This window comes from Drosophila ficusphila, unplaced genomic scaffold (genome assembly GCF_018152265.1).
Source record: "Drosophila ficusphila isolate 14025-0441.05 unplaced genomic scaffold, ASM1815226v1 contig_436, whole genome shotgun sequence".
Classification (NCBI taxonomy): Eukaryota; Metazoa; Arthropoda; class Insecta; order Diptera; family Drosophilidae; genus Drosophila; species Drosophila ficusphila.
The window spans coordinates 1,153,967-1,173,280 of NW_025064352.1; the positions used below are offsets into that span (position 1 = coordinate 1,153,967).

At 40.4% G+C, this 19,314-nt stretch overlaps 1 protein-coding gene across 1 annotated transcript; it reads left to right on the forward strand.

Moving 5' to 3' along the window:
* Positions 1-475: 475 nt before the first annotated feature.
* LOC108094528 (seminal metalloprotease 1) lies at positions 476-1,448 on the forward strand. The gene has a single exon (XM_017195129.2). It carries the CDS (start codon positions 490-492, stop codon positions 1,270-1,272), a length of 783 nt encoding a protein of 260 aa, XP_017050618.1. The 5' UTR covers positions 476-489; the 3' UTR covers positions 1,273-1,448.
* The last annotated feature ends 17,866 nt before the right edge of the window (positions 1,449-19,314 follow it).

Here is a 19,314-nt window from a genome sequence, read left to right on the forward strand (position 1 = left end):
AACACTTGTATTTTTCGAAGCGATTACGCGTGTCTTGATTGCTAGGCAATAATCAGTTATCAATTGACAGTTTTGGAGGAATTACTCATTTTTAGGAAGCAAAGGTTTTAATTTGATATTTGTGGGTCGGTACTTCAGAATTTAATCACTGCGGCACTTGATTTTCGGGTTTCTACATTTAAATCACTATCAGTCACGATTAATTGCGGCAATCCAAGAGACAAATTGTGACGTATGTCAGAGATATTTATCGTAAACTTACATGACTAATGGAAGGTTTCCACCCGGGCGCCTCATTGAAGGGTGACATGCTATAAACCTTGATCCCATTGGACGTTCCGATTGTCATTATCAATTTGCGAAATAGGTTTTTGCCCGTTTGTATCTAATCTGAGTTGTATGGCCAGCCTTCGTGCGTGTGTTTTATATTTAGGTTGCCATGCTCCCTGTCCAGTTTGTTAGTCTAGTTCGAGGAACCCACCTGGCAAGATGTCGCGACTCGGAATAGTATATCTTCTGGTGCTGCAAGTGGTGCTCAATAGTGGCAAACCCCTGCCAGCTGGAGTCTACGATCCGGAGGAGGCAGCTGGCTTCGTGGAGGGAGATATGATGCTCACGGAGGAGCAGCAAAGTAATCTGGAGCACGGACCCAAGGCCAGAAATGGCCTCATCAACACGGAGAGGCGATGGCCAAACAACGTTGTGGTCTACAGGATATCAGATGACTTCGATGCGGCGCACAAAAGAGCCATCCAAAATGGCATCGATACCTTGGAGCAGAACACCTGTCTGCAGTTCAGGGAGGCCACCGACGAGGATACCGCCTACTTGACAATTACGGCCAACTCGGGTGGCTGCTACACAGCAGTGGGTTACCAGGGAAAGCCCCAGGAAATGAATCTGGAGATTTACCCGCTGGGCGAAGGCTGCTTCCGACCGGGAACCGTCCTGCATGAGTTCATGCATGCCTTGGGATTCTATCACCAGCAGAGCTCGTCCATTCGGGATGGTTACATCAACGTGATCTACGACAACATTGTGCCCGGCAAGGAGTTTAATTTCCAGAAATATGCCGACACAGTGGTCACAGACTTTGAAGTTGGCTATGATTACGAAAGTTGTCTGCACTATCGACCCGGAGCCTTTTCCATTAATGGCGAGGATACGATAGTGCCACTGGATTCCACCGCTGAAATTGGACAGCGGGTGGGCTTAAGCTCCAAGGATATCGATAAGATCAACATTATGTACAAGTGCCCCATTCAGCTGTAGTTCTGAATCGGGCTACTGTGCACTTAGTGCCTAGTTAATTGTGATATAATATACACTTATGTATTCCTCAGTCGTCGACTGACGTGATTAGATCGGTTTTATTGATCTACGCTGTCATTGTCATTGCGGTCTGAACTATTTATAAAACAAGCGTAAATTAAAGCCATACACCTTTATGACATTGTCTCCGATAATTTCTTATCGGGGGAGCACCAAATTCAGGCGGGGCAGGAACTATCAGTTGGCAAATTCAGAAGCCTGAACCGCAGTTCGTGTGCCCATGTGTCGAGGTCTAGTAATTGCGTGCTGCTAATGCGATTTATATGCGAGATGCAAATGTCTGGGGAGCATCTGGGCCTGGGGAACGAAAGCCAGTACGAATGACCTGGGAGTGCCAGGACCTCCGAGCAGGCACTCAATTCTCACATTTTGACAGCGCTTGTTAGACCATAAATTCGATTCCCGTTCGTTTCGACGACACGGTTTGCCCTCAGCCGTGCAATTCCCTACCCCGAGCCTCCTGCAAATGTCTTCCTTTGCGCATTGTTTCATCCGAAATTAAGAAAGGACCTCAGCAGCGGTGTGCGAGCATGTTTGGGTAAAATTACCATACACCAAGGAGCAGCTACAAATATTCCGAACAAATTTTACATGGCAAAATTAAATTGGAAAAGGCACAAGATGGCTGATCGATGCAGTTTTAGGCAGATGGTGTCTGTTTAGTTAGAAAATGGTAACATAGGGGTTTTCCCAAGAAATTAAATAGAAATGGGTATATATATGTTAGTGCCATAAAAAAATAAAATCATCAAATATTAATTACCTTTTGCCAATCTCTGCTTGTAGAATATTTTAATTAGTTCTTAACAGATTATGTCGAAACAAAGTGTGAGCTAATGCAAATTATCAAATATTGGTCATAAATAAGGGTGATTTCAGTTTCAATTGTCGATTAGAAGTCCTTAAGATTGTTTGAGATTATCAAAAGATTAAAAACCTAATTAAAAGCTTGTGGGAAAGTATTTCAATGAGGTTATAAAAAAAAGCAGTAACAATAATACCAATGTTATGAATTACATTTTTGAAGCCATTCAGGAAATTAACTTTTTTATTTACTTTAGCTTGACGATGAGCAATCACCCAAGTTGAAAACCCGCTGCTATATTATATCTTATCAGTTAATTTTAGTTGTTCCTGTCAGTATTATCAGAAGTAAGAGCCAATAATAAAAATATTTACAGGTTGTAATTGGTTTGATTAAAGTCTTTACTGAAAGTTAAATACAAATCAGAGTTATCAGCTTGTTTCTTTATGATCAACGGCGATAAATCTTTAATTTGTTAAATTATTTATTTAACTTTTTTAATAAAAAATTGTTTGGTATGGATAGTTAGATAGGTACTCATTAAACCAATCATTGACAATATTTTTAGGAAGTCCCCATTAATGAAAATGTATGGTACATTTAATAGGGAATAACCAGCTATTAAACTGACTCATTGACGCTAACAAATTTCACAAGATCCGTAAACTGACTTTACCTGACATTCCCCGCAAAAGTATACCTCGTTTTAATGGCCACCAAGTGTCTGCTAATTGCGCTCAGCCAAAAAGTAAGCCATGCCAGCTGCGAACCATAAATTAGGCAGCCTTTCTATTGCATTCAATATGCAAATCAGCTGCAAACAATTCCAATTCCGCTGGCTCTTCGGGGGATCCGCGTTTGCCAATAATAACTCATGGGGAAAAGTGTGCGTCCACAAACAGAAGCGGAAGCCAAAACGCAAAAACCGAAGCCACATGAAATATGAAACGAAGTGTAGCAATTTCCCCAAAGGCGCAAAAGCGCATATGTGACTGAATGCGAAACAGAGAAACAGATCCTGGCTTCGAGATGGGCTCCTTAACTCCAGGAGCCGCGTGTCCTCTGGCCCCTGCGATTTATTGCTGACGAATGCGTATTCAATTTTAAAGCGAGCGCCGAAATGATTTATACATTTAATTTTATATTTCTCGCCCATCCGCTTAGCGGAAATGTAAAATCACTTGCAAGGACTTGCATCCCTATTTTCTTCTTCCCCGTCGTTCTTTTACGATCCATGTTTTGGGCACAATTTCTCATCGTTCATATTTATGACTATGACGTCGTAAAAAATTATGCTTTAATTTGATTATGGTGCTGCAAAGTGTGTGTGGTAGACGTGGCGTATGCGCAATGTGACTGGCCATAAATTCCCTAAAGGTTATTGGGTCAACGCATGGACGAATCTTATTTGCAATTCAGTTTTGGGAGTATTTTAGCACTAAGCCTTTCAAAGATGACTTGCCTTTCAGAAGATTTAAAGAAAATATTCTGAAATATATTTTTAAATTAGCTCTAAACACAAATGTATTCCTTGAAATAAAAAAAAGTATTGATTAAGGTTCATTATATGGATTAGATTTATTCAATATATGCGGGGCATTAATACATTTTACACAGAATCAAAGTTATCCTCTTTCTAAATTAAATCAAATTTAAGCTAGGGGCTTTTCTATTTATAAAGCGAGGTGGAACCGTAACAAATCAATTTGCATTGAGTAATATCCAACCAATGCTATTATCGTTTGCCATTAACAGGCCCATTATCCATTCCGAAAAACCTTATCGGGACAAACGATTTCGGTAAGCTACTTAACTGTAACTCAATCAAATAGCGAACTAATTAATTTGCATTTGCATTTCTTTGGCATCCTTTAAAGCTCACACACACACATACATACAGATGCGGTTCCATTTGCCAGGACCCACCCACAGATGTATACATTTAAAATGGTTATTTTGGCATGGCCGCCTTTTGTGTGAACATTAAAATCTTAATTTGAATATGTAACCGCTTGTCTATGCCACTTTTAATCCCTGTTTGGCACACTCCCCACCTGTGTGTCCCTTTCGTCCTGTGGGCATATCCTTGCCTGTGTCTGTGTTTGTATGTGTCTATGGGTGGGTGTTAGATTGTTTCCGCACACCTGGAACTAGACTGTTTCGGGTGGTCGACGGGCGGCATCATGTTCATTTAAAAAGGTAATTTCGGTGCTGAGCTTATTATGCTCATTAAGTCATCAGGCGGCGGCCAAAACGAAATGGGCCAGGACTCCGGCTCCTGCTCCTGGTCCGGGTGAGGATCCTGCTCCCGGACCAGAACAACATTATAAAGTGCACTGCGACCGCAAAACGTGTGCACTCATTTGCTGTTGTTGCTTAGCTGAGCTACCCCTTCATGCACTGCAATATCCTTAATTTATCAAATAAATGGAAAATATATTCTGATTTTATTTTGCGAGCAACACACAATTTCTGGTAAGTTTTATACATGTTTTATAGCAATATTTTTTCCATATGTTATTTATCATTATTAAATTAATACACCCTTTGAAAGGGTTTTGGTTTTATTTTGAGTGCAGTTACTGTCGGACTGCACTTCACTTAACTCCACTTGCTCTCCCTTTATTTTTTACCAGGCACAGGACATCGAGCGTGAATTAATTTTTAATGATGTTGTGTGCGGTGCAGTGAAAACAGGTCCCTTTTTGTCCGTATCTGGGTGCGTGTGTGTGCTGTGTCCTGCCCAGGATGTAGGTCATTTCAAAAAATTGTTTGCTTTAAATTGCATTTGCGTTGGCCGTGCGATGACATGATGCACTATTCGCCATTCAGCAGCCGCCCATCAGCCACAAGTGTTTTTATATGAGTCACCGGGGGGCAGGTGGGGGTCACGACGGGTCAGGGGTGAAAGGGGAGGGGGTACAGACAGGGGTAGGCGGCACCTCAACCACCAAAGAGTGGGTGCCACGCAACCACGCACAACCATGTCACTGGTTTAGGGGTCCTGGGATGGGTAACAGATGGCGCTTGTTTAGCCATTAGCGAGAAGTACTGCTGGCAAATAGTGGTGTCGATAACAGAAAGTTTGTAAAAAATAACCCTAGAGTGCAAGTTATTTATAAAGAAATAAAGATTCGATACAAAAATATAGTGAGTTCAAAAGAAAAACTAAAACTTTATGGCTTACTATGTTATGTTAAATAAATGCATCTGTTCAAGCAAAAAAATAGTATTTATGTTATCTTGTTAAGTTCGGTTTTAAAAAAAGCATTTTCTGAAAATTATAAAGAAACTAGCCAAACATCTTAACATTTTTATCTGGCTATAAAAACACTGTTCTGACAACACTGGCAGCGGTAGTGGGTCAACTGCCTAATTAAAAAAATTACATTACGAATTGCGTTATGACACCTCATGCACGGTGCACACAATTAAATTACTCCACCCGCCGTGGTATTCGCTCTTAAAATCCACCTTCTTTATGAATATCTTAATCTGGGCACGCACTTAATTTGCTTGATCAACTCTCGTGTTTTAAATTCCTTTAGTACCGCTGGCAAAGCAATTAAGCGATTAATTCGCATTCATGCCACTCGATCTTCGCCCATATGACAGCCTGCGAATAAATCAAAAAGGGATTTTTATTGTGGCAGCCGCTGGCTATTGCCAACAGTTTGGTGTTGGCCATTTTATTGCCAGGATTCCGGCTTTGTTGCCGCCTGTCGGGTGGTCGTGTTGTCGCCCCTGTTCTTTATTTTCTCAACTTTTTGTTCTTCGGCTACTTTGCTGCTTGGTGTTGATTCAATTGCACGCACACGCACGCTCTCGGTTTATGCAAATGCAATAAATTACATTTTATTATGAAAATTTAAATGCTTCAGTCCGGTGGCGAGGTGACAATAACAAAAAGGGTAGTAAAAATCCAATTAATTGTTATTTTATTTGTTTATTGTTTTCTGATTACGGTACAGGCGAGACATCGTGTGAATGTTTTTGGGTTCAGCGCCGCTTTTGATTTATTGTGCCACATTTATTTTTATAATTTAATTAAAACATTTATGGCAGGCATTTAATATGTATAATGCTGTTATGTTTTTCGTTACACTTTATTCGGATTTCTCTTATAGATTGAGGTGAAGAATAGCATATGTACATTTATTCTTTAAAAGCTTACCACATACAATATATACATTATTTCTAGAAAACATCTAAATACTATGTTCAAAAGAAAAAATTTTTTGATTTATTTTGAATTGTGGTTGAGTAATTATCCTCTTTTTACTAAACAATACTCCTTTCACAGCCATTGGCTAAATGCACCCTAAAACAAATGATGTGGTTTCAAGTCTCACTCCCAAGCGACTCACTTAAAAATTCCAGTAGCACCTTTTTTATACCTTCATTTGAGTTGTCAGCTTCAACTCATTTATCACCGCCAAATGTCTCGCGTTGGTATTTATTTATACTTTTCCGTGGGGATGGCTTAGGAGGGTCCACCGTGTGTGATCCTCCTACCTTCAACATCGCTCAGGTTGACAAGCCCCGCGGAGCAAGATAAATTATTATTTTAATTGCATTTAAATTACACGTTGCGTTGCACGAGGCGTATGCGCAATAACCTACAAAAAGTCAAGGCTGCTACGCTCCAAGTGACATTTTAGGGTGCCGGGGTTTTGGGGGGACTTGACCGCCCGCAGCTAGATTAACAGTTAGCCACGGCAAGGGACTTGACCAGCGTTTTGCTCGCCAGCATTTGGGGGACTTATTGAGGCCTTTATGCTAAGTCCTGATTTGGAACTGTTTCTAAGGGCTTCCAACCAAAAAAAAAAAAAAATTATACAAATTATGTTATTTTTTTTAATTACCTATAACCATATTTTTATATAATAAAAACAACCGAAAACGTTATATGTAACTTAAAAAAAAAACAATATTTTTGTGTTACTAATGTCAAATGTTGTTTCTAACTTGTACACAAAACGCAAAGAAATACTTGTGACTTATAGAGTACGTAAAAAGGTATTATAATTGCTAAGAGCATTTCAACTTCAACGTACTGAACTTCAGTTCAGATTATTTGATATATGAGTGCCCCTGGGACCTCGCCGCAGCCTTAAGCTACAATAATAAATGCTGGCATTTCTGGGGTCCTTAAATCCCGATTCACCTGCTCCGTCTGCTTTTTTTTTTATAAATACTGTATATACTTACATATATATAAATGTATACATTTTTCTGTGTGTTATAATTGCCAACCACCCGCGGCGACTTTAACTTTTGTGAACAATCTCAGGGAACAGTTGGCGGCTCCTTTCGGCCAGAAAGTGAGGCGGCAATTTATATTCATGAGTTGTTGTAATGCATGTACAAGTTGTTGGGGCTGCCTTCCCCAAGAGCATGCTTATTGTTATCCGTGAATTAACTTCTCTTATCGCGGCGCCTGGGCCCCTTGTTCGCCGCTTTGATTTGCGTGCCCTGACTTTTGGTTTATATCGCATATTAGGCTTATTATGGCCATACGTAAAATGTCCCCCTGCCGCTTCCTTTCTTCCTTTCGCCTTTTGTGATCTTGAATCCCTCATATTCTTGGGCTCACGCAGGAAATAATTGCCAAAATATAAACTAGTTATAAATTATTAGCCTAGCTCTGCCAAACGCATCCAAAGCTCCAAGTGACAACGGCAGCAGCAACGACAACTTCATATCCTGGCCAACAGGCAAAATGGCTAAGACAAGCTCAAGATGTAAGGGATAAGCACGGACACACATAGAGCTGTTGACTGCCATATTTTAAAAGCCTGTGCTGTGCGGTTGAAATTTTAAACAAAAACCGAGTAGCAAAATTGGGAAGGAGGAGGAAATTTTACTTAAGTTATTCCTAAAAGGGAAGTCGGCAGGATGCCAAGGAACGAAGCATCTATACACTTCCTAATGGCTTGAATTGAATTATTAAGGATGTTCTCGGATTTTGGCAGGGTTCTTATAAGAAGCTTAATTAGTCAATTAATTGAATGATACTGTCGCATACAAAGTGACTTATTGAATAATATTGATGTTTTGGGAGACTACCGACATTTTTGAAGTCAAAAATAAAATATATGTATGTATTAAATTTTGAAATATATGATAATAAAAAGGTAACTTTAATTTCAGCGAAGAAAATCGAATGAGGAGATAGCAATTACAAAACATTTTATACAAAATGTAATACGTAGAAAATGTTTCAAAATTTGATTTGATGAAGTCGAATCCTCTTGAGCCCTGCAAGCTCCTTGTCAAAGTTCTAATGCCCTGGAAAATGTGTTTAGGAATCAAACAAAACAGTGAAGCGCATCCGCACAGGATTGCCACTTCCCTCTTGCCACGAAGCAATGTCGTCAGCAACACATTAAAGCATCTCCATTGTCCTTGGATGCTGTTGTGCCTGCATGAGTATATGAGTGTATGAGTGTATGAGTGTGAGTATAAGGACGAGGATATGGGCATATCAGTGGATGTTGGCGCTTGTGTGTGGAGGCTTGTAAGCAGATAAAGTCATTTGCTTTGATATCTTTTACTAATTATTGCCAAAGCGTAGTCTAAGCCAGTCTTGTGCGGCAACAACAGGAATAATAAATGACAACAATTCCAGCTAACTGCGGCTGCTCGAATCCTTTTTTCGCTTCCAGCAAGAGCGGTACACACATACAGACTGGCAGCCCAGCAGACCACAACATCCTGGCATCCAGAGCAGGAGGGAGAATAACATTAACAGCATATTATCCTGCCGGGTATCCCCATACAAAACAAAAGCCAACGGAGCGTAGACCCAACAAGGATGCGACTTCCTAGGGCTGGCGATTGAGATTTCCTGCCGCCGCTGTTGTTGTTTTTAAGAAAGTGAAAAATATGATGAAATTAATTTTTGTGTGTTTGGATTTAAGCACTCGCGCTGCTGAAAGGTTGAAAACTGAAATGCCGTCAGATTAAATTAAAGCCTGCTGAAATGTTGTCATTTATAATTTTGGCACAATTGCCGCTAATCAAATTGCTGCCAGAAAGGAGAAAAGGGTTAACCGAATTCCCAGAACTGGGACTCGAGAGCTTTTTGCACGCTCTTGCTTTTTAATATGCCATAAAACTCAATGGGGATACTCACTGGGCCACAGCTTCTTCTTCTGCTTCTAGACAGCCCTGAAAACAGCAGGCTGCCATCCGAGCAACACTCTCTCATCCTTTTTGGCCAACCATTTATTGTAACGAATCTATTAAGTGGAAATTTATTTAAGCCAACGCAAAAAGTTTAAGCCATAAAGTGTAGCTTGTTTGTGCTGTTGCTGTTGCTGCGGCTGCTCGAGTACATAAAAATATTAAAAAATAGGAAAAGGCCAAGGAAGCAGCCAATAATAGGGAGGCGTTGCCGTTTTTTCGGCATATCTACGCTTTTCCGCTGCCGTTGATATTTTTATTGCACTGGCGGCTTAGGTTCGGCAATTTTCCTCAACCAATTCCGCTGAACGAGTCGCATGGAAATTTGCACAGGATTTTGCCTACAGCTTGGTTAAGCTTATGGATTTTCGAGCGAAAGAGAGAGTGGTTCTTTCCATAAATTTGCCTTGTATCCTTGGCGTATGCGTAATATTTTAGTGCCTCTTATAAATGAGTGATGCGTGGAGAAGTTGGGCTTAAAATATAGTTGAAACGAAAGCTCTTGAATAAATGCAGTATATCAAGTAAAATTATTTACAGTAGATAATCATTTAATAAAATGATTAAAACTACAATTTTATCTCTCTAAGTTCAATAAATAATATAAAACTAAATAATAAATTTTCTTTCGAATTAAAATGTAATAATTCGGTTCTCTGCAATATAAATTACTACAGACATCTTAAAATATGCTTTCTCTTTTTGTTGTCTTAACAATCCATGATTATCCCGTTATGGCGACCATTTTCTTGCATTATGCAGACCCATTTCTTTTATTAAACCCGCTTAAAAAGTTTTCCATTGCCAGAGAATACGCATTGTAAATTTTACTTTCCATAGCCTTAAAGCAGCTTCGAGAAAAAAGGGATTTTCTTTACCGCACGCCTTTTTCCTTTTTCCCATCCATTGAGGTAATTTGCAACGGACACAAAAAGGGGAGGGCAACAAAAAGAACTCGCGAATGAAGCCTGTAAGTGAGAAAGAGACAATTAAAAATCCATTAATTTGAGTAGCGGCAACCATGTAAAGCTACTTATATCGCCTCCCGAACGGGCAAGCCCATTCCCCTACCGTATGAAAATTTACATTACATTATACTCGCATTTAAATAATTTTTGCAAAATTAAAACGTAATGCATGGGACCGTTTCTCGTCGGCGGTGACCAAGGCAAAACTTTATGCCACGGGACTTTCAGCAGAGATGAATGAGAGTGTGTTTGTGAGTGTGTGTATGTGTGTGTTTGTGCGAGTGTGTGCAAGTGGCCGGGTGAGTGTGTGTGAGTGCATCCTTGATGCATTGACCGGGTGCTCAACCCGGCCCATGGCAGTGAAATTATTTATGTGTCGCACATTTAACTTGCACATGGCAAAATATGTAGTATATATTTTGCATTTACCGAGTGCACTTCCATCATTATCCACCCAGCAGGCCGCACCAGCCGTCCAGGATCACAACCGAATCCAGAATCCTGACCGGATGCATTCGCTGGGAGTTCAGCCCTTTTGGGCCGCACTTGCATTGTTTTTCGGCCAGGCCAAAAGAGCCTGGGCTGCCGCCTGCGGATTAAAATGCATGGGTTCATGAAGTGGTCATCTGTCATCTTTGCGGTAGGAAGAACTTCGCATGTTGACATTGTCGCAACAGTTTTTATGTGTACAAACATACGAATACAAAGGGTGGCACTCCAGGCAGATCCAGCTATTCAAGTCCAGCTCGAATGGCCAGCTTGTAATAGTATTTTTTCCTTCGAAGTTGAGGGGTATAATGGAATAGATTCAAATGACCAAGCATCCATCATAAATGGGATTCATGAAAGTGATAAGAATCTTTTTCATAAAATGTATGCAGCAAGAAGATACTTTTTACTCAGTTTATATAACACACTTTGTTTTGGCTGCTTAACTAAACTATAAAATATATATAAGTATAAACAAGTTCCAATTGAAATCAAACTTTTTTCAGCCATCTAATTAAAGCATTTAAAACTGTATTACCTTTTACCCTTATATATAATTGATATTTTTCTTCAATTAAGGTGTAAATATTTAAAAAGGTTCTAAAGGTGTTTAGATATTGACAGCAGAGTATCCCCAGTGCCTTGATTTATTTTCCTTGGCACTCACTGTTAGTTATTTATACTTTTGCTGTTTTGTTGCCTGTGGAGAATCGCTCGGCCAGGGTAACTGGTGCGCGTTTCCCTTACAAGCCGGATTAAATATGGCTTAAAAGTCAGTTGACACGAGTTGGCCATTTCTCGCCGACTTGTGTTCACTCAACCTCCGGCGGTTTGGGGCTCCTCGTCCTTGTCTCCGGGCGAAATGTTGTTGTTCGGCGGTGTGAGATGATAAAACATTTATGCAGATAGCCCAGGTCCAAAGTGCAGCAGCAATCATTGACGTTAAGTGGAAAACCAACGGGGTGGGGCCGAGGGATTGGGCGAAAATGTCTTTTAGATGTCGTTTAAATTAATTGCAATGAAGAGATTACATAAAAGTGGAAAATGATTTAATGCACATGGCTTAAGAGCATCACATTCTAGACGCAGTTGTTGGAAAAAAGAAGCCTGGGGCTCAGCTTTCATTATTTATTAATCTGTCGCAGTTTGCTTCCGACCATTTGATCCAATCTTATTTTTCAATTACCAGCAGCTCTTTGCCAATTAAATCACCTGCAAAATACCCAAAAGGGAAAGCAGGAACCAGCTCGGACAACCCTTATCTGGCCAATTATGAGTGGCCATTTGGCAGGAAATATGTTGTGAAATATTTCCCTTCAGCCCTGTTGCTTGTTTAATTGCTTGACTTGGTATTGATTTTTGTGAAACAGAAAGAAAAACCAAATCAAAATTGAAATTGGAAAAATATATCTCGTCTGGTCCTCAAAGGAAATTGTCAAATTTTCACATGTTGTTGGGTAAGAAAGACCGACTCTCTTCGGATAGAATTTTTGCTTTTTCATGACACGTTTCTGAAAAGCTTTTGAAGACTGAGATATGAGGTGAAAACGGAAATTAGCTTGATTAGATTGTCTGATGATTTCATTGAGCCTCAGACAGCTGGAGTATGAGAGAATATGATTCCATTTGCTGAATGCACAATAAATTCAATTATTTCACTCAACCCTTTAAGTTGCTGACCCAAAATTTAAACATAATACAAAAAGAGAAATTGGAAAATAGTACGTATAATAATTAATATTTTACCTGAAACAAAAATTGATTTCAGCTTGATTTACCCTTTATGAATCGTACGTTCCGTTCAAAAGGCTTCGTTGTAATATTTACTAATTTGACAGAATTCCGAAGTCAGATTTTGTGCTGATTCGCTTCTATTTGCGGCCTAATTTTGTCTGTTCTGCTTCTGCAACCCAAAGTCCACTCTGTGAGCAGCTGTCTGACGGTGGAACAGGTGCTGGACCTGGTCCAGATCCTTGTGCCTGGTGCCTTGTGCCTGGTGCCCTGCGCCTTGTTCGTCCTGCATGTCGCACAAATGTTGTATTACGTCCTGACATGCAACATGAATATTCACTTTGCACTTTGCGGGCGCATTGGCCGGGGCAAGGATTTGGGATACAGGTGTTTTCCCAGACTGTCCTCGGGGCAGGGCGGCATTACGAGCTGGATGTTGATGTTGTCCTTCCTACCTGAATTTGCATCTTAATCTCTGCCGTCAGCGCCGCTGTTGACAAGCAGCAGGAGCAGCAGAAGCAGCAAAAGCAGCGGTAGCAGGACCAAATCACTTGCTTACGTCCTCGAGAGTCCAGCACGGAGTCCCCTGCTGATTGCTGTTTAGTTTTGCAATTTAAATCAGACTTTCAGGTGCAATACCCGGACATTCCCGGCTTAAATTGGCAGGACATCTTTCGTCCTGGTATACTTATCATCTATCCGCCCACCGGGGAAACGGGAGCCTGTACCGCAAATTCCTTCTTTTTTTGGTTTGGACTTGGACCCACATAACGCCTTGGGGGACGGCTGGTTGGCTAGTTGGCTTTTATTTTTCGGGGCTGCCTTTTTGCTGCGAAATAAAATCAAATGAAATGAAATGTAGATGCATATCCTTTTTTCCCGACTGCTATCCTTGTATCGCCGCTGTGTGTGCGCATGTAAATTGTATAAATGTGCGCATAAATTTTCGTAGGCAAAATTTGAAATTCCGATTTTCGACCAGATTGGTAAACAATTTATGTAAGCAACCGAACTGAGCCGAACACATTGAAAATCTGGTCAGAAGTGTCCTCTGGCTTTGTTTTGTTAGCCCTTCGCCCCCTCCAAAAACTCCCCTAGTAACCCCGCTACACCCCCCTTTCCGAATGGTGCTGGAAATCATGTAATTGCGTAACCCTTTCGATAATAGGGCCCTTGAGTACTCGTGTGTGTTTTGGGTCCTTGCTTATGGTTATGACCACACAGACAGACAAACAGACTCGCCCCATCACTTTTGCTTATCTTAAGTATTTTACTTATGTCCTGTCGGAATGCCCCCGCTCCTGGTCCCTGTGTCCCCAATGTTTTCCATGTTTGCATTTGCACATTTTCCATTTTCCAGGCCATTTTGGACTGAGATTCACATGGTGATTCTGTGAACTTTTTCTACGAAGTTTTGTGCACAGAGAAAAAACTATTTTTATGACTATTTGAGATTTAATTATCATCTAGTTTTCGTGGTAAGAAAAAGATAATTGTCAAGAGTTTATGAAATGTGTAATAAATCATTCCTGAATTTTTAAATTAATTGATTTAAAAATTTATTTATTTTATATCTAACCCATTTTTTGTTTGAAAACACTACCTGTGAACATGATAAATTTAATTACTAAAACCAATCAATCAAATCAAAACCATCATCAAATTTTTTTTCTGTGTGGGGATGCTGTGTTTTGGAATTTTTGAAGAAGATTGCTTAAATTAGCCAGCAATTGATTTATGGCAGTTTTGAGGTGGCTTAACCATTTTTACTGAGATCTGGGTTGGTGAAATTATCAATTTCCTGCCGACTACTTTCTCCATCGAAAGTAATTTATGCAAAAGTTGAAAAGCAATCGGCTTGGAAAACCTCTTTCATGATTTTTGTTGGTTAACTTTTACATTGCTGTGCGAATATTGTTTTGTGGAATTTTTCCTTTGAGCTGCCAATTCCGAAGTGAGCCGACTGAGCGGCTTAACGTGCTCGACAATTTGCCATTAATTGAAAACAAATTTTCCGCCGAGATTGCATTGTCGACAGGCATCTGATTTCCGCACAAATTAATTATAACTGCCATTGACATGGCCCAGAACTCGACTGGCGATGGCCAATGGCCGATTGCCCAGCATGGGACCCGAAAAGCTGCTGGGACCTCGGCGATAAGGCGCCAGCCGAGCTTAATTCAATTTTATTGAGATTTATTCAGCCCGAAGCGGCGACTAGCGAAATGGCAGTGAAAGTGCTTTGCTCGCCCATTAAGCGGCATATTAAATTGCGCGTGGAAAATTGCTTAGTTGCAACTAAATAAAAACTACAATAATTGCAGCGACGAAGCGTCGGGCGGAAACGGAAGTGCCACTGTGCAGGCGGAAATGCAATGGCGAGAGAGTGAAATAGATAGAGTGAGATATTCAGGAAAAAAAAGGGAGAGTGTCATGACAATTGAGTAGATGTGTTTTTCCGTGTCGGTTTTGTAAGATGAATGTACCGCATATGTTTTGTATAATTGCACAGCTTTTTTACAGCTAATTAATTTCAATAATTGGGATTTTCGATAGCCTGCAGCAGTACAGCTTAAATAATCGATGGCAGGGCTTACTAATTTATGTTGAAATGTATAGGGTGATTGCAAGGAAAACATATGTCGGCTTAATATTACCCTTGCTCACTTGGTGTTTCTCTGAAGCGCCAGAAACACGATTTGTCTTGGATTCAATTTAAATTATAACCTTGTCACTTAACCTGAGAAATGCTTGTGTATGTTTTCGCATCGCCTTGAAATGAAAGTGAAATGTTGCTTTTTTTTAATTGCAACTGTTAGTGCTGTCCACATTAAGATAATGCACTTGAATTGAGATTAATTATCGGTTGACCTGTCAGCTGTCTAATTTGGTTCGCATTGCTCTCTGACCCGAGCCGTCAGGCAATTGAAATCCGAATCCGTAAATTTATACAGATGTTCGGGATGTTTTGTGTTTGCCAGTTGGGGCATTTAAATCGAGACAACAAATTAGTTTTATGTTTAGTGCTATGCAAATAAAATTATCGTTAGCCCGACACTCTGGGCCCGTTGAATGAAATGGCTAAAATTCTTGAATGGACAGTTGGATAGATTGATGGCTCTACATATTGATTTGTTTGCCAGCCATATATATTCCCCTCGTGCAGCCATTTCAATTATTTTGTTTTGGCAAGCCAGCTGCATATATTCCTGCATAAGTGTGTGTGCTCTTGTATCGGGAGTATCTGTGTGGGATTTTAATTAAAAATTGATTTAGCGAAATTTGCATAAATTATGCATAACTCTACGGTAAGCCAGCAAAACATACAAACCCAGCCTGTGTCAATAAATTAGAAAAGATTAATGGCAAATTATATAGCCATTTCCAGAGAGAGCTGGCAAAAAGCTCTGATATAATATTTCCATGTTCCTGTTGCTCAAATTAAAGATTTATAATTTACTTTACCACAATTAAACAAATATAATCTGCCACATTTGGCTTAATATGTAAAACATATTACTGCCGAACCATAATTAAAAATCATGTAATCTATGTGACTTTTCGAGCTTCTTTTGTAACTGGAAAGTGAGCCAAAAAAATATGCAAAGTTCACGGAACGGAGTTTTCGCAGTGGGAGTGCTCGTTCACAAATTTATTGTGGCAGCGTAAAATATGGCAAAAGTTTTGAAACGAAGTTGGCCGAGAAGGACCGCAGCAGCTTCAATAAACGAATGTGTGAGTGAATAAATGAATAACAGATTGAAAGATGGAGTGCCATTTTCAAGTCAGTGTTAAGTAATTATTTTGAGATGGGTTAGAATATGGTATTCAAAGGATATTATAATTTCAGGCAAAAGATCGCAACGCTAACAAACTGCATCAATGGTTAATTTTGTATTTTCCGGCGGGTTTTTTTTCAATTCTTAATTTGCAACCACCTCATTGGACTTTTTTAGGCTTAATGGATAGGGAGCTGTCAAGTAAATTTTAGTACAGTAAACTAAAATAACCAAATTGTTTAATTTATTTAATGTTGTTTGGTTTCATTTTCCCTGATTTCCACGCGTCGAGCAAATATTTATCTGCACTTTGCCAAAATGTTATTTATATGCATTGCTGGCGGTTTGTTGTGATTATTTTTCTCGTTTCCCCTGATGAAGAAACATAACCTGTGGCTCTTTACGACCAAACACTCGAACACTTTGGTTCACACCTGCAAGTGGCTTGCAGGGAGCATGGAAATGGACTTTGTTAGTTTCCCGAACATTTTTTTTTTTGCATTCCCCGCCCGGCACAAACAAACTCCCACGTTCATCGATGGCAAATCCAATTTAAAATCAAATTTTCCCCACCGGCCAGGCGGAGGAGAGCTCTCGACATGGCTTCGAGTGCAAATTAAATAAAATCGTAAAGTGGCAAGAAAAACGTCGTCCTCTCTCTCTAGTTGCCTGGTGATGATTGTCTGTGATTGATTTTAATCGCCTCAAGTGATTTCACTAAACGATTCAACTCCGAAATTGGTTACTTTGCATTGTGTCTGTATCGCCCTGCATACATATAGTACACACATATATATAGACGAATATAAGTTTTGCATATGGGTGGGTGGCGCCTTACTTTTGGCGCAGAGTGTTGCGCTTCCGGCAGTTTTGGCTACTTCAACGAACTACGGGTACATTTGAAAGCTGTCCGCCGCACATTGGCTCACCTCAAAAGTGGGACAGCTCTCAATTTTCAGGTGGCTTTCAACTCAGATATTCAGAATATGAGTTTAAAGGTTCACAATTATGTTTTGCTGACTTTATCAAATTATACCTAAACTTATTGAGTTTGGAGTAAGTTGAAAAAAATCTTTTATTATTTAGAAAAGGGTATTTCGAAATTTAGGTTTTTTTCACACTCAGTTGAGTGGCCGGCGTTTTTTCGCCTTTTGCTTTCGCAACAATTTCATAAAATTCAATTTAAATGCACACACGCCCGCGCAGAATATTCAACTGAATTTCAAGCGTAACAATTGCACTCCGCTCCCCGCCTTTTTTGTTATTAGTTGAATGGAGTGGATATTTTTCGTAGTGGCCAAAATTGTTGCGAGAAGTGCAATCTTGATACCGCGCTCTGATTGACATTTTTCGCGTAAAGCTTGCATTTAACTCGGCTCGCTTAATTAAAGTAACCCCGGCAAAATGAAGCCGCTGAAAAGCTGGCCAACAAAGCCGGGCGATGCAGCTGAGTCGCGAACAAAAGCGGCGAATAACTGCGGCCGACAAAAACCTGGCACAAAGTTTTTGGGGCCACAATTTGAGCCTTTTCGTTTTGGGCCGAGCTCAAACGAAACGGAGGCGACGAAACCAATACAAACAAAAAGCAAAGCACCAGATAGAGCCACAAAAAAAAAGGCAGGAGTAAAAAAGATGGCCGTCAGATTATCCTGTTGCTGGCAAACAACAAATTTCAAGTGCACTGCAAGGCCATAATCCTTTCGAACCGACGGCAAACCGTAACCGCCAGAGATCCCGAGGACTAGCAACTGCCATAACATGGCTGATTACCCGCTGCAACTTGGCCAAAAACCGCTAAGCGCCGGGCAAAGTTTTCATTAAAGTGGCTCCCGGCTTTCGTCCTTTGTAATTGCTCGCCATTGAGGAATTGGCCGCACTGAGAGCTTAGCGTGGTTCGGCTTTTGGCCATGAGTGACAGTCGCCAGGTGTGGCCTAGATTGACCCAGATTGGCCAGCGCAAAAGGAATTTACAAATGGAATAGTTGTTGGGAAAAAATTGAGTCCTAAAAAATACTTACATATATATAGATGTTTTTGCATGCCAAATATTTAATCGTTTCTTTTTTTTTATCAATTTGCGATCTGGATTTCAAGGTAAAGATTTTTGTAAAATACGTTTTTATTAAATTCCAATAAGCAAAACGTTAAATTCATGCCGTCCAAATTGCATTTACGATTTAAACCAATCACGAAGCTCTGTAATTTTAAAATGAATTTCGGCAGCAGAAAACATTTCAACAAAACTATCTGTCCTTCCACGGATTTCGGCATGCAAACGAATGAAATTAAAGCTGAAATCGTGCTACCATTTCATTTCCGGCAGCAGAGCGCTGGCACATTATCCTTGACATTTTTCCACCAAGCTTTTGCGCTCGGATTTTACTTTTTTTTTCGGCCGTCGCCTTCCTTTTGGCCCCGCTTTGTTTAATGAATTATCAGTGCGCTCATTACCAGCACTTAAGGGGCGGTACGGGGGGAATTGGGGGCGTGGCAGTGACACTGCAGCTTGAGTTTGTTTTATGTTACCGGTGTCCTTGCATCCTCTCTCTCAACCGCAGGCGCATTGAATGCCAGATAACCCCCTTCCTTTCCCGCCACTGGTTTCTTTTTCGCCAGCAGAGGATTATTTGACATTGATGCGTTGACTTGTTGAACTTGCGGTTGAGAGGACAATATCTGCTGGCTTAGCCAAACAGGAAAATTAAATCCAAGTGGCATTTAGGGGCAAACTTGATACATCCCACTCCCACTTTTGCCGTAGCTAATCAATAAATGCAATTGCCATTAACTTTTCGGGTGCAACTTTTGCCCAGCTCGCTTGTGTTTCGTTTGCGAGCGAAGGCGAAACTATTTTTCAATTTTCGCCGTTGGAAAAGTTTTTTGTTCGTACAGCTGCCTCGGAAAGTAATGCAACATCCATTAAAAAGGACGACAGCAGCGGCGTCCTGAAAGAGGGGTTTTTTCATGCTGATGGGGGAAACAGAGCAGGCAGCAGCACATTAAGCAGGCGGCAGCCTCTTCC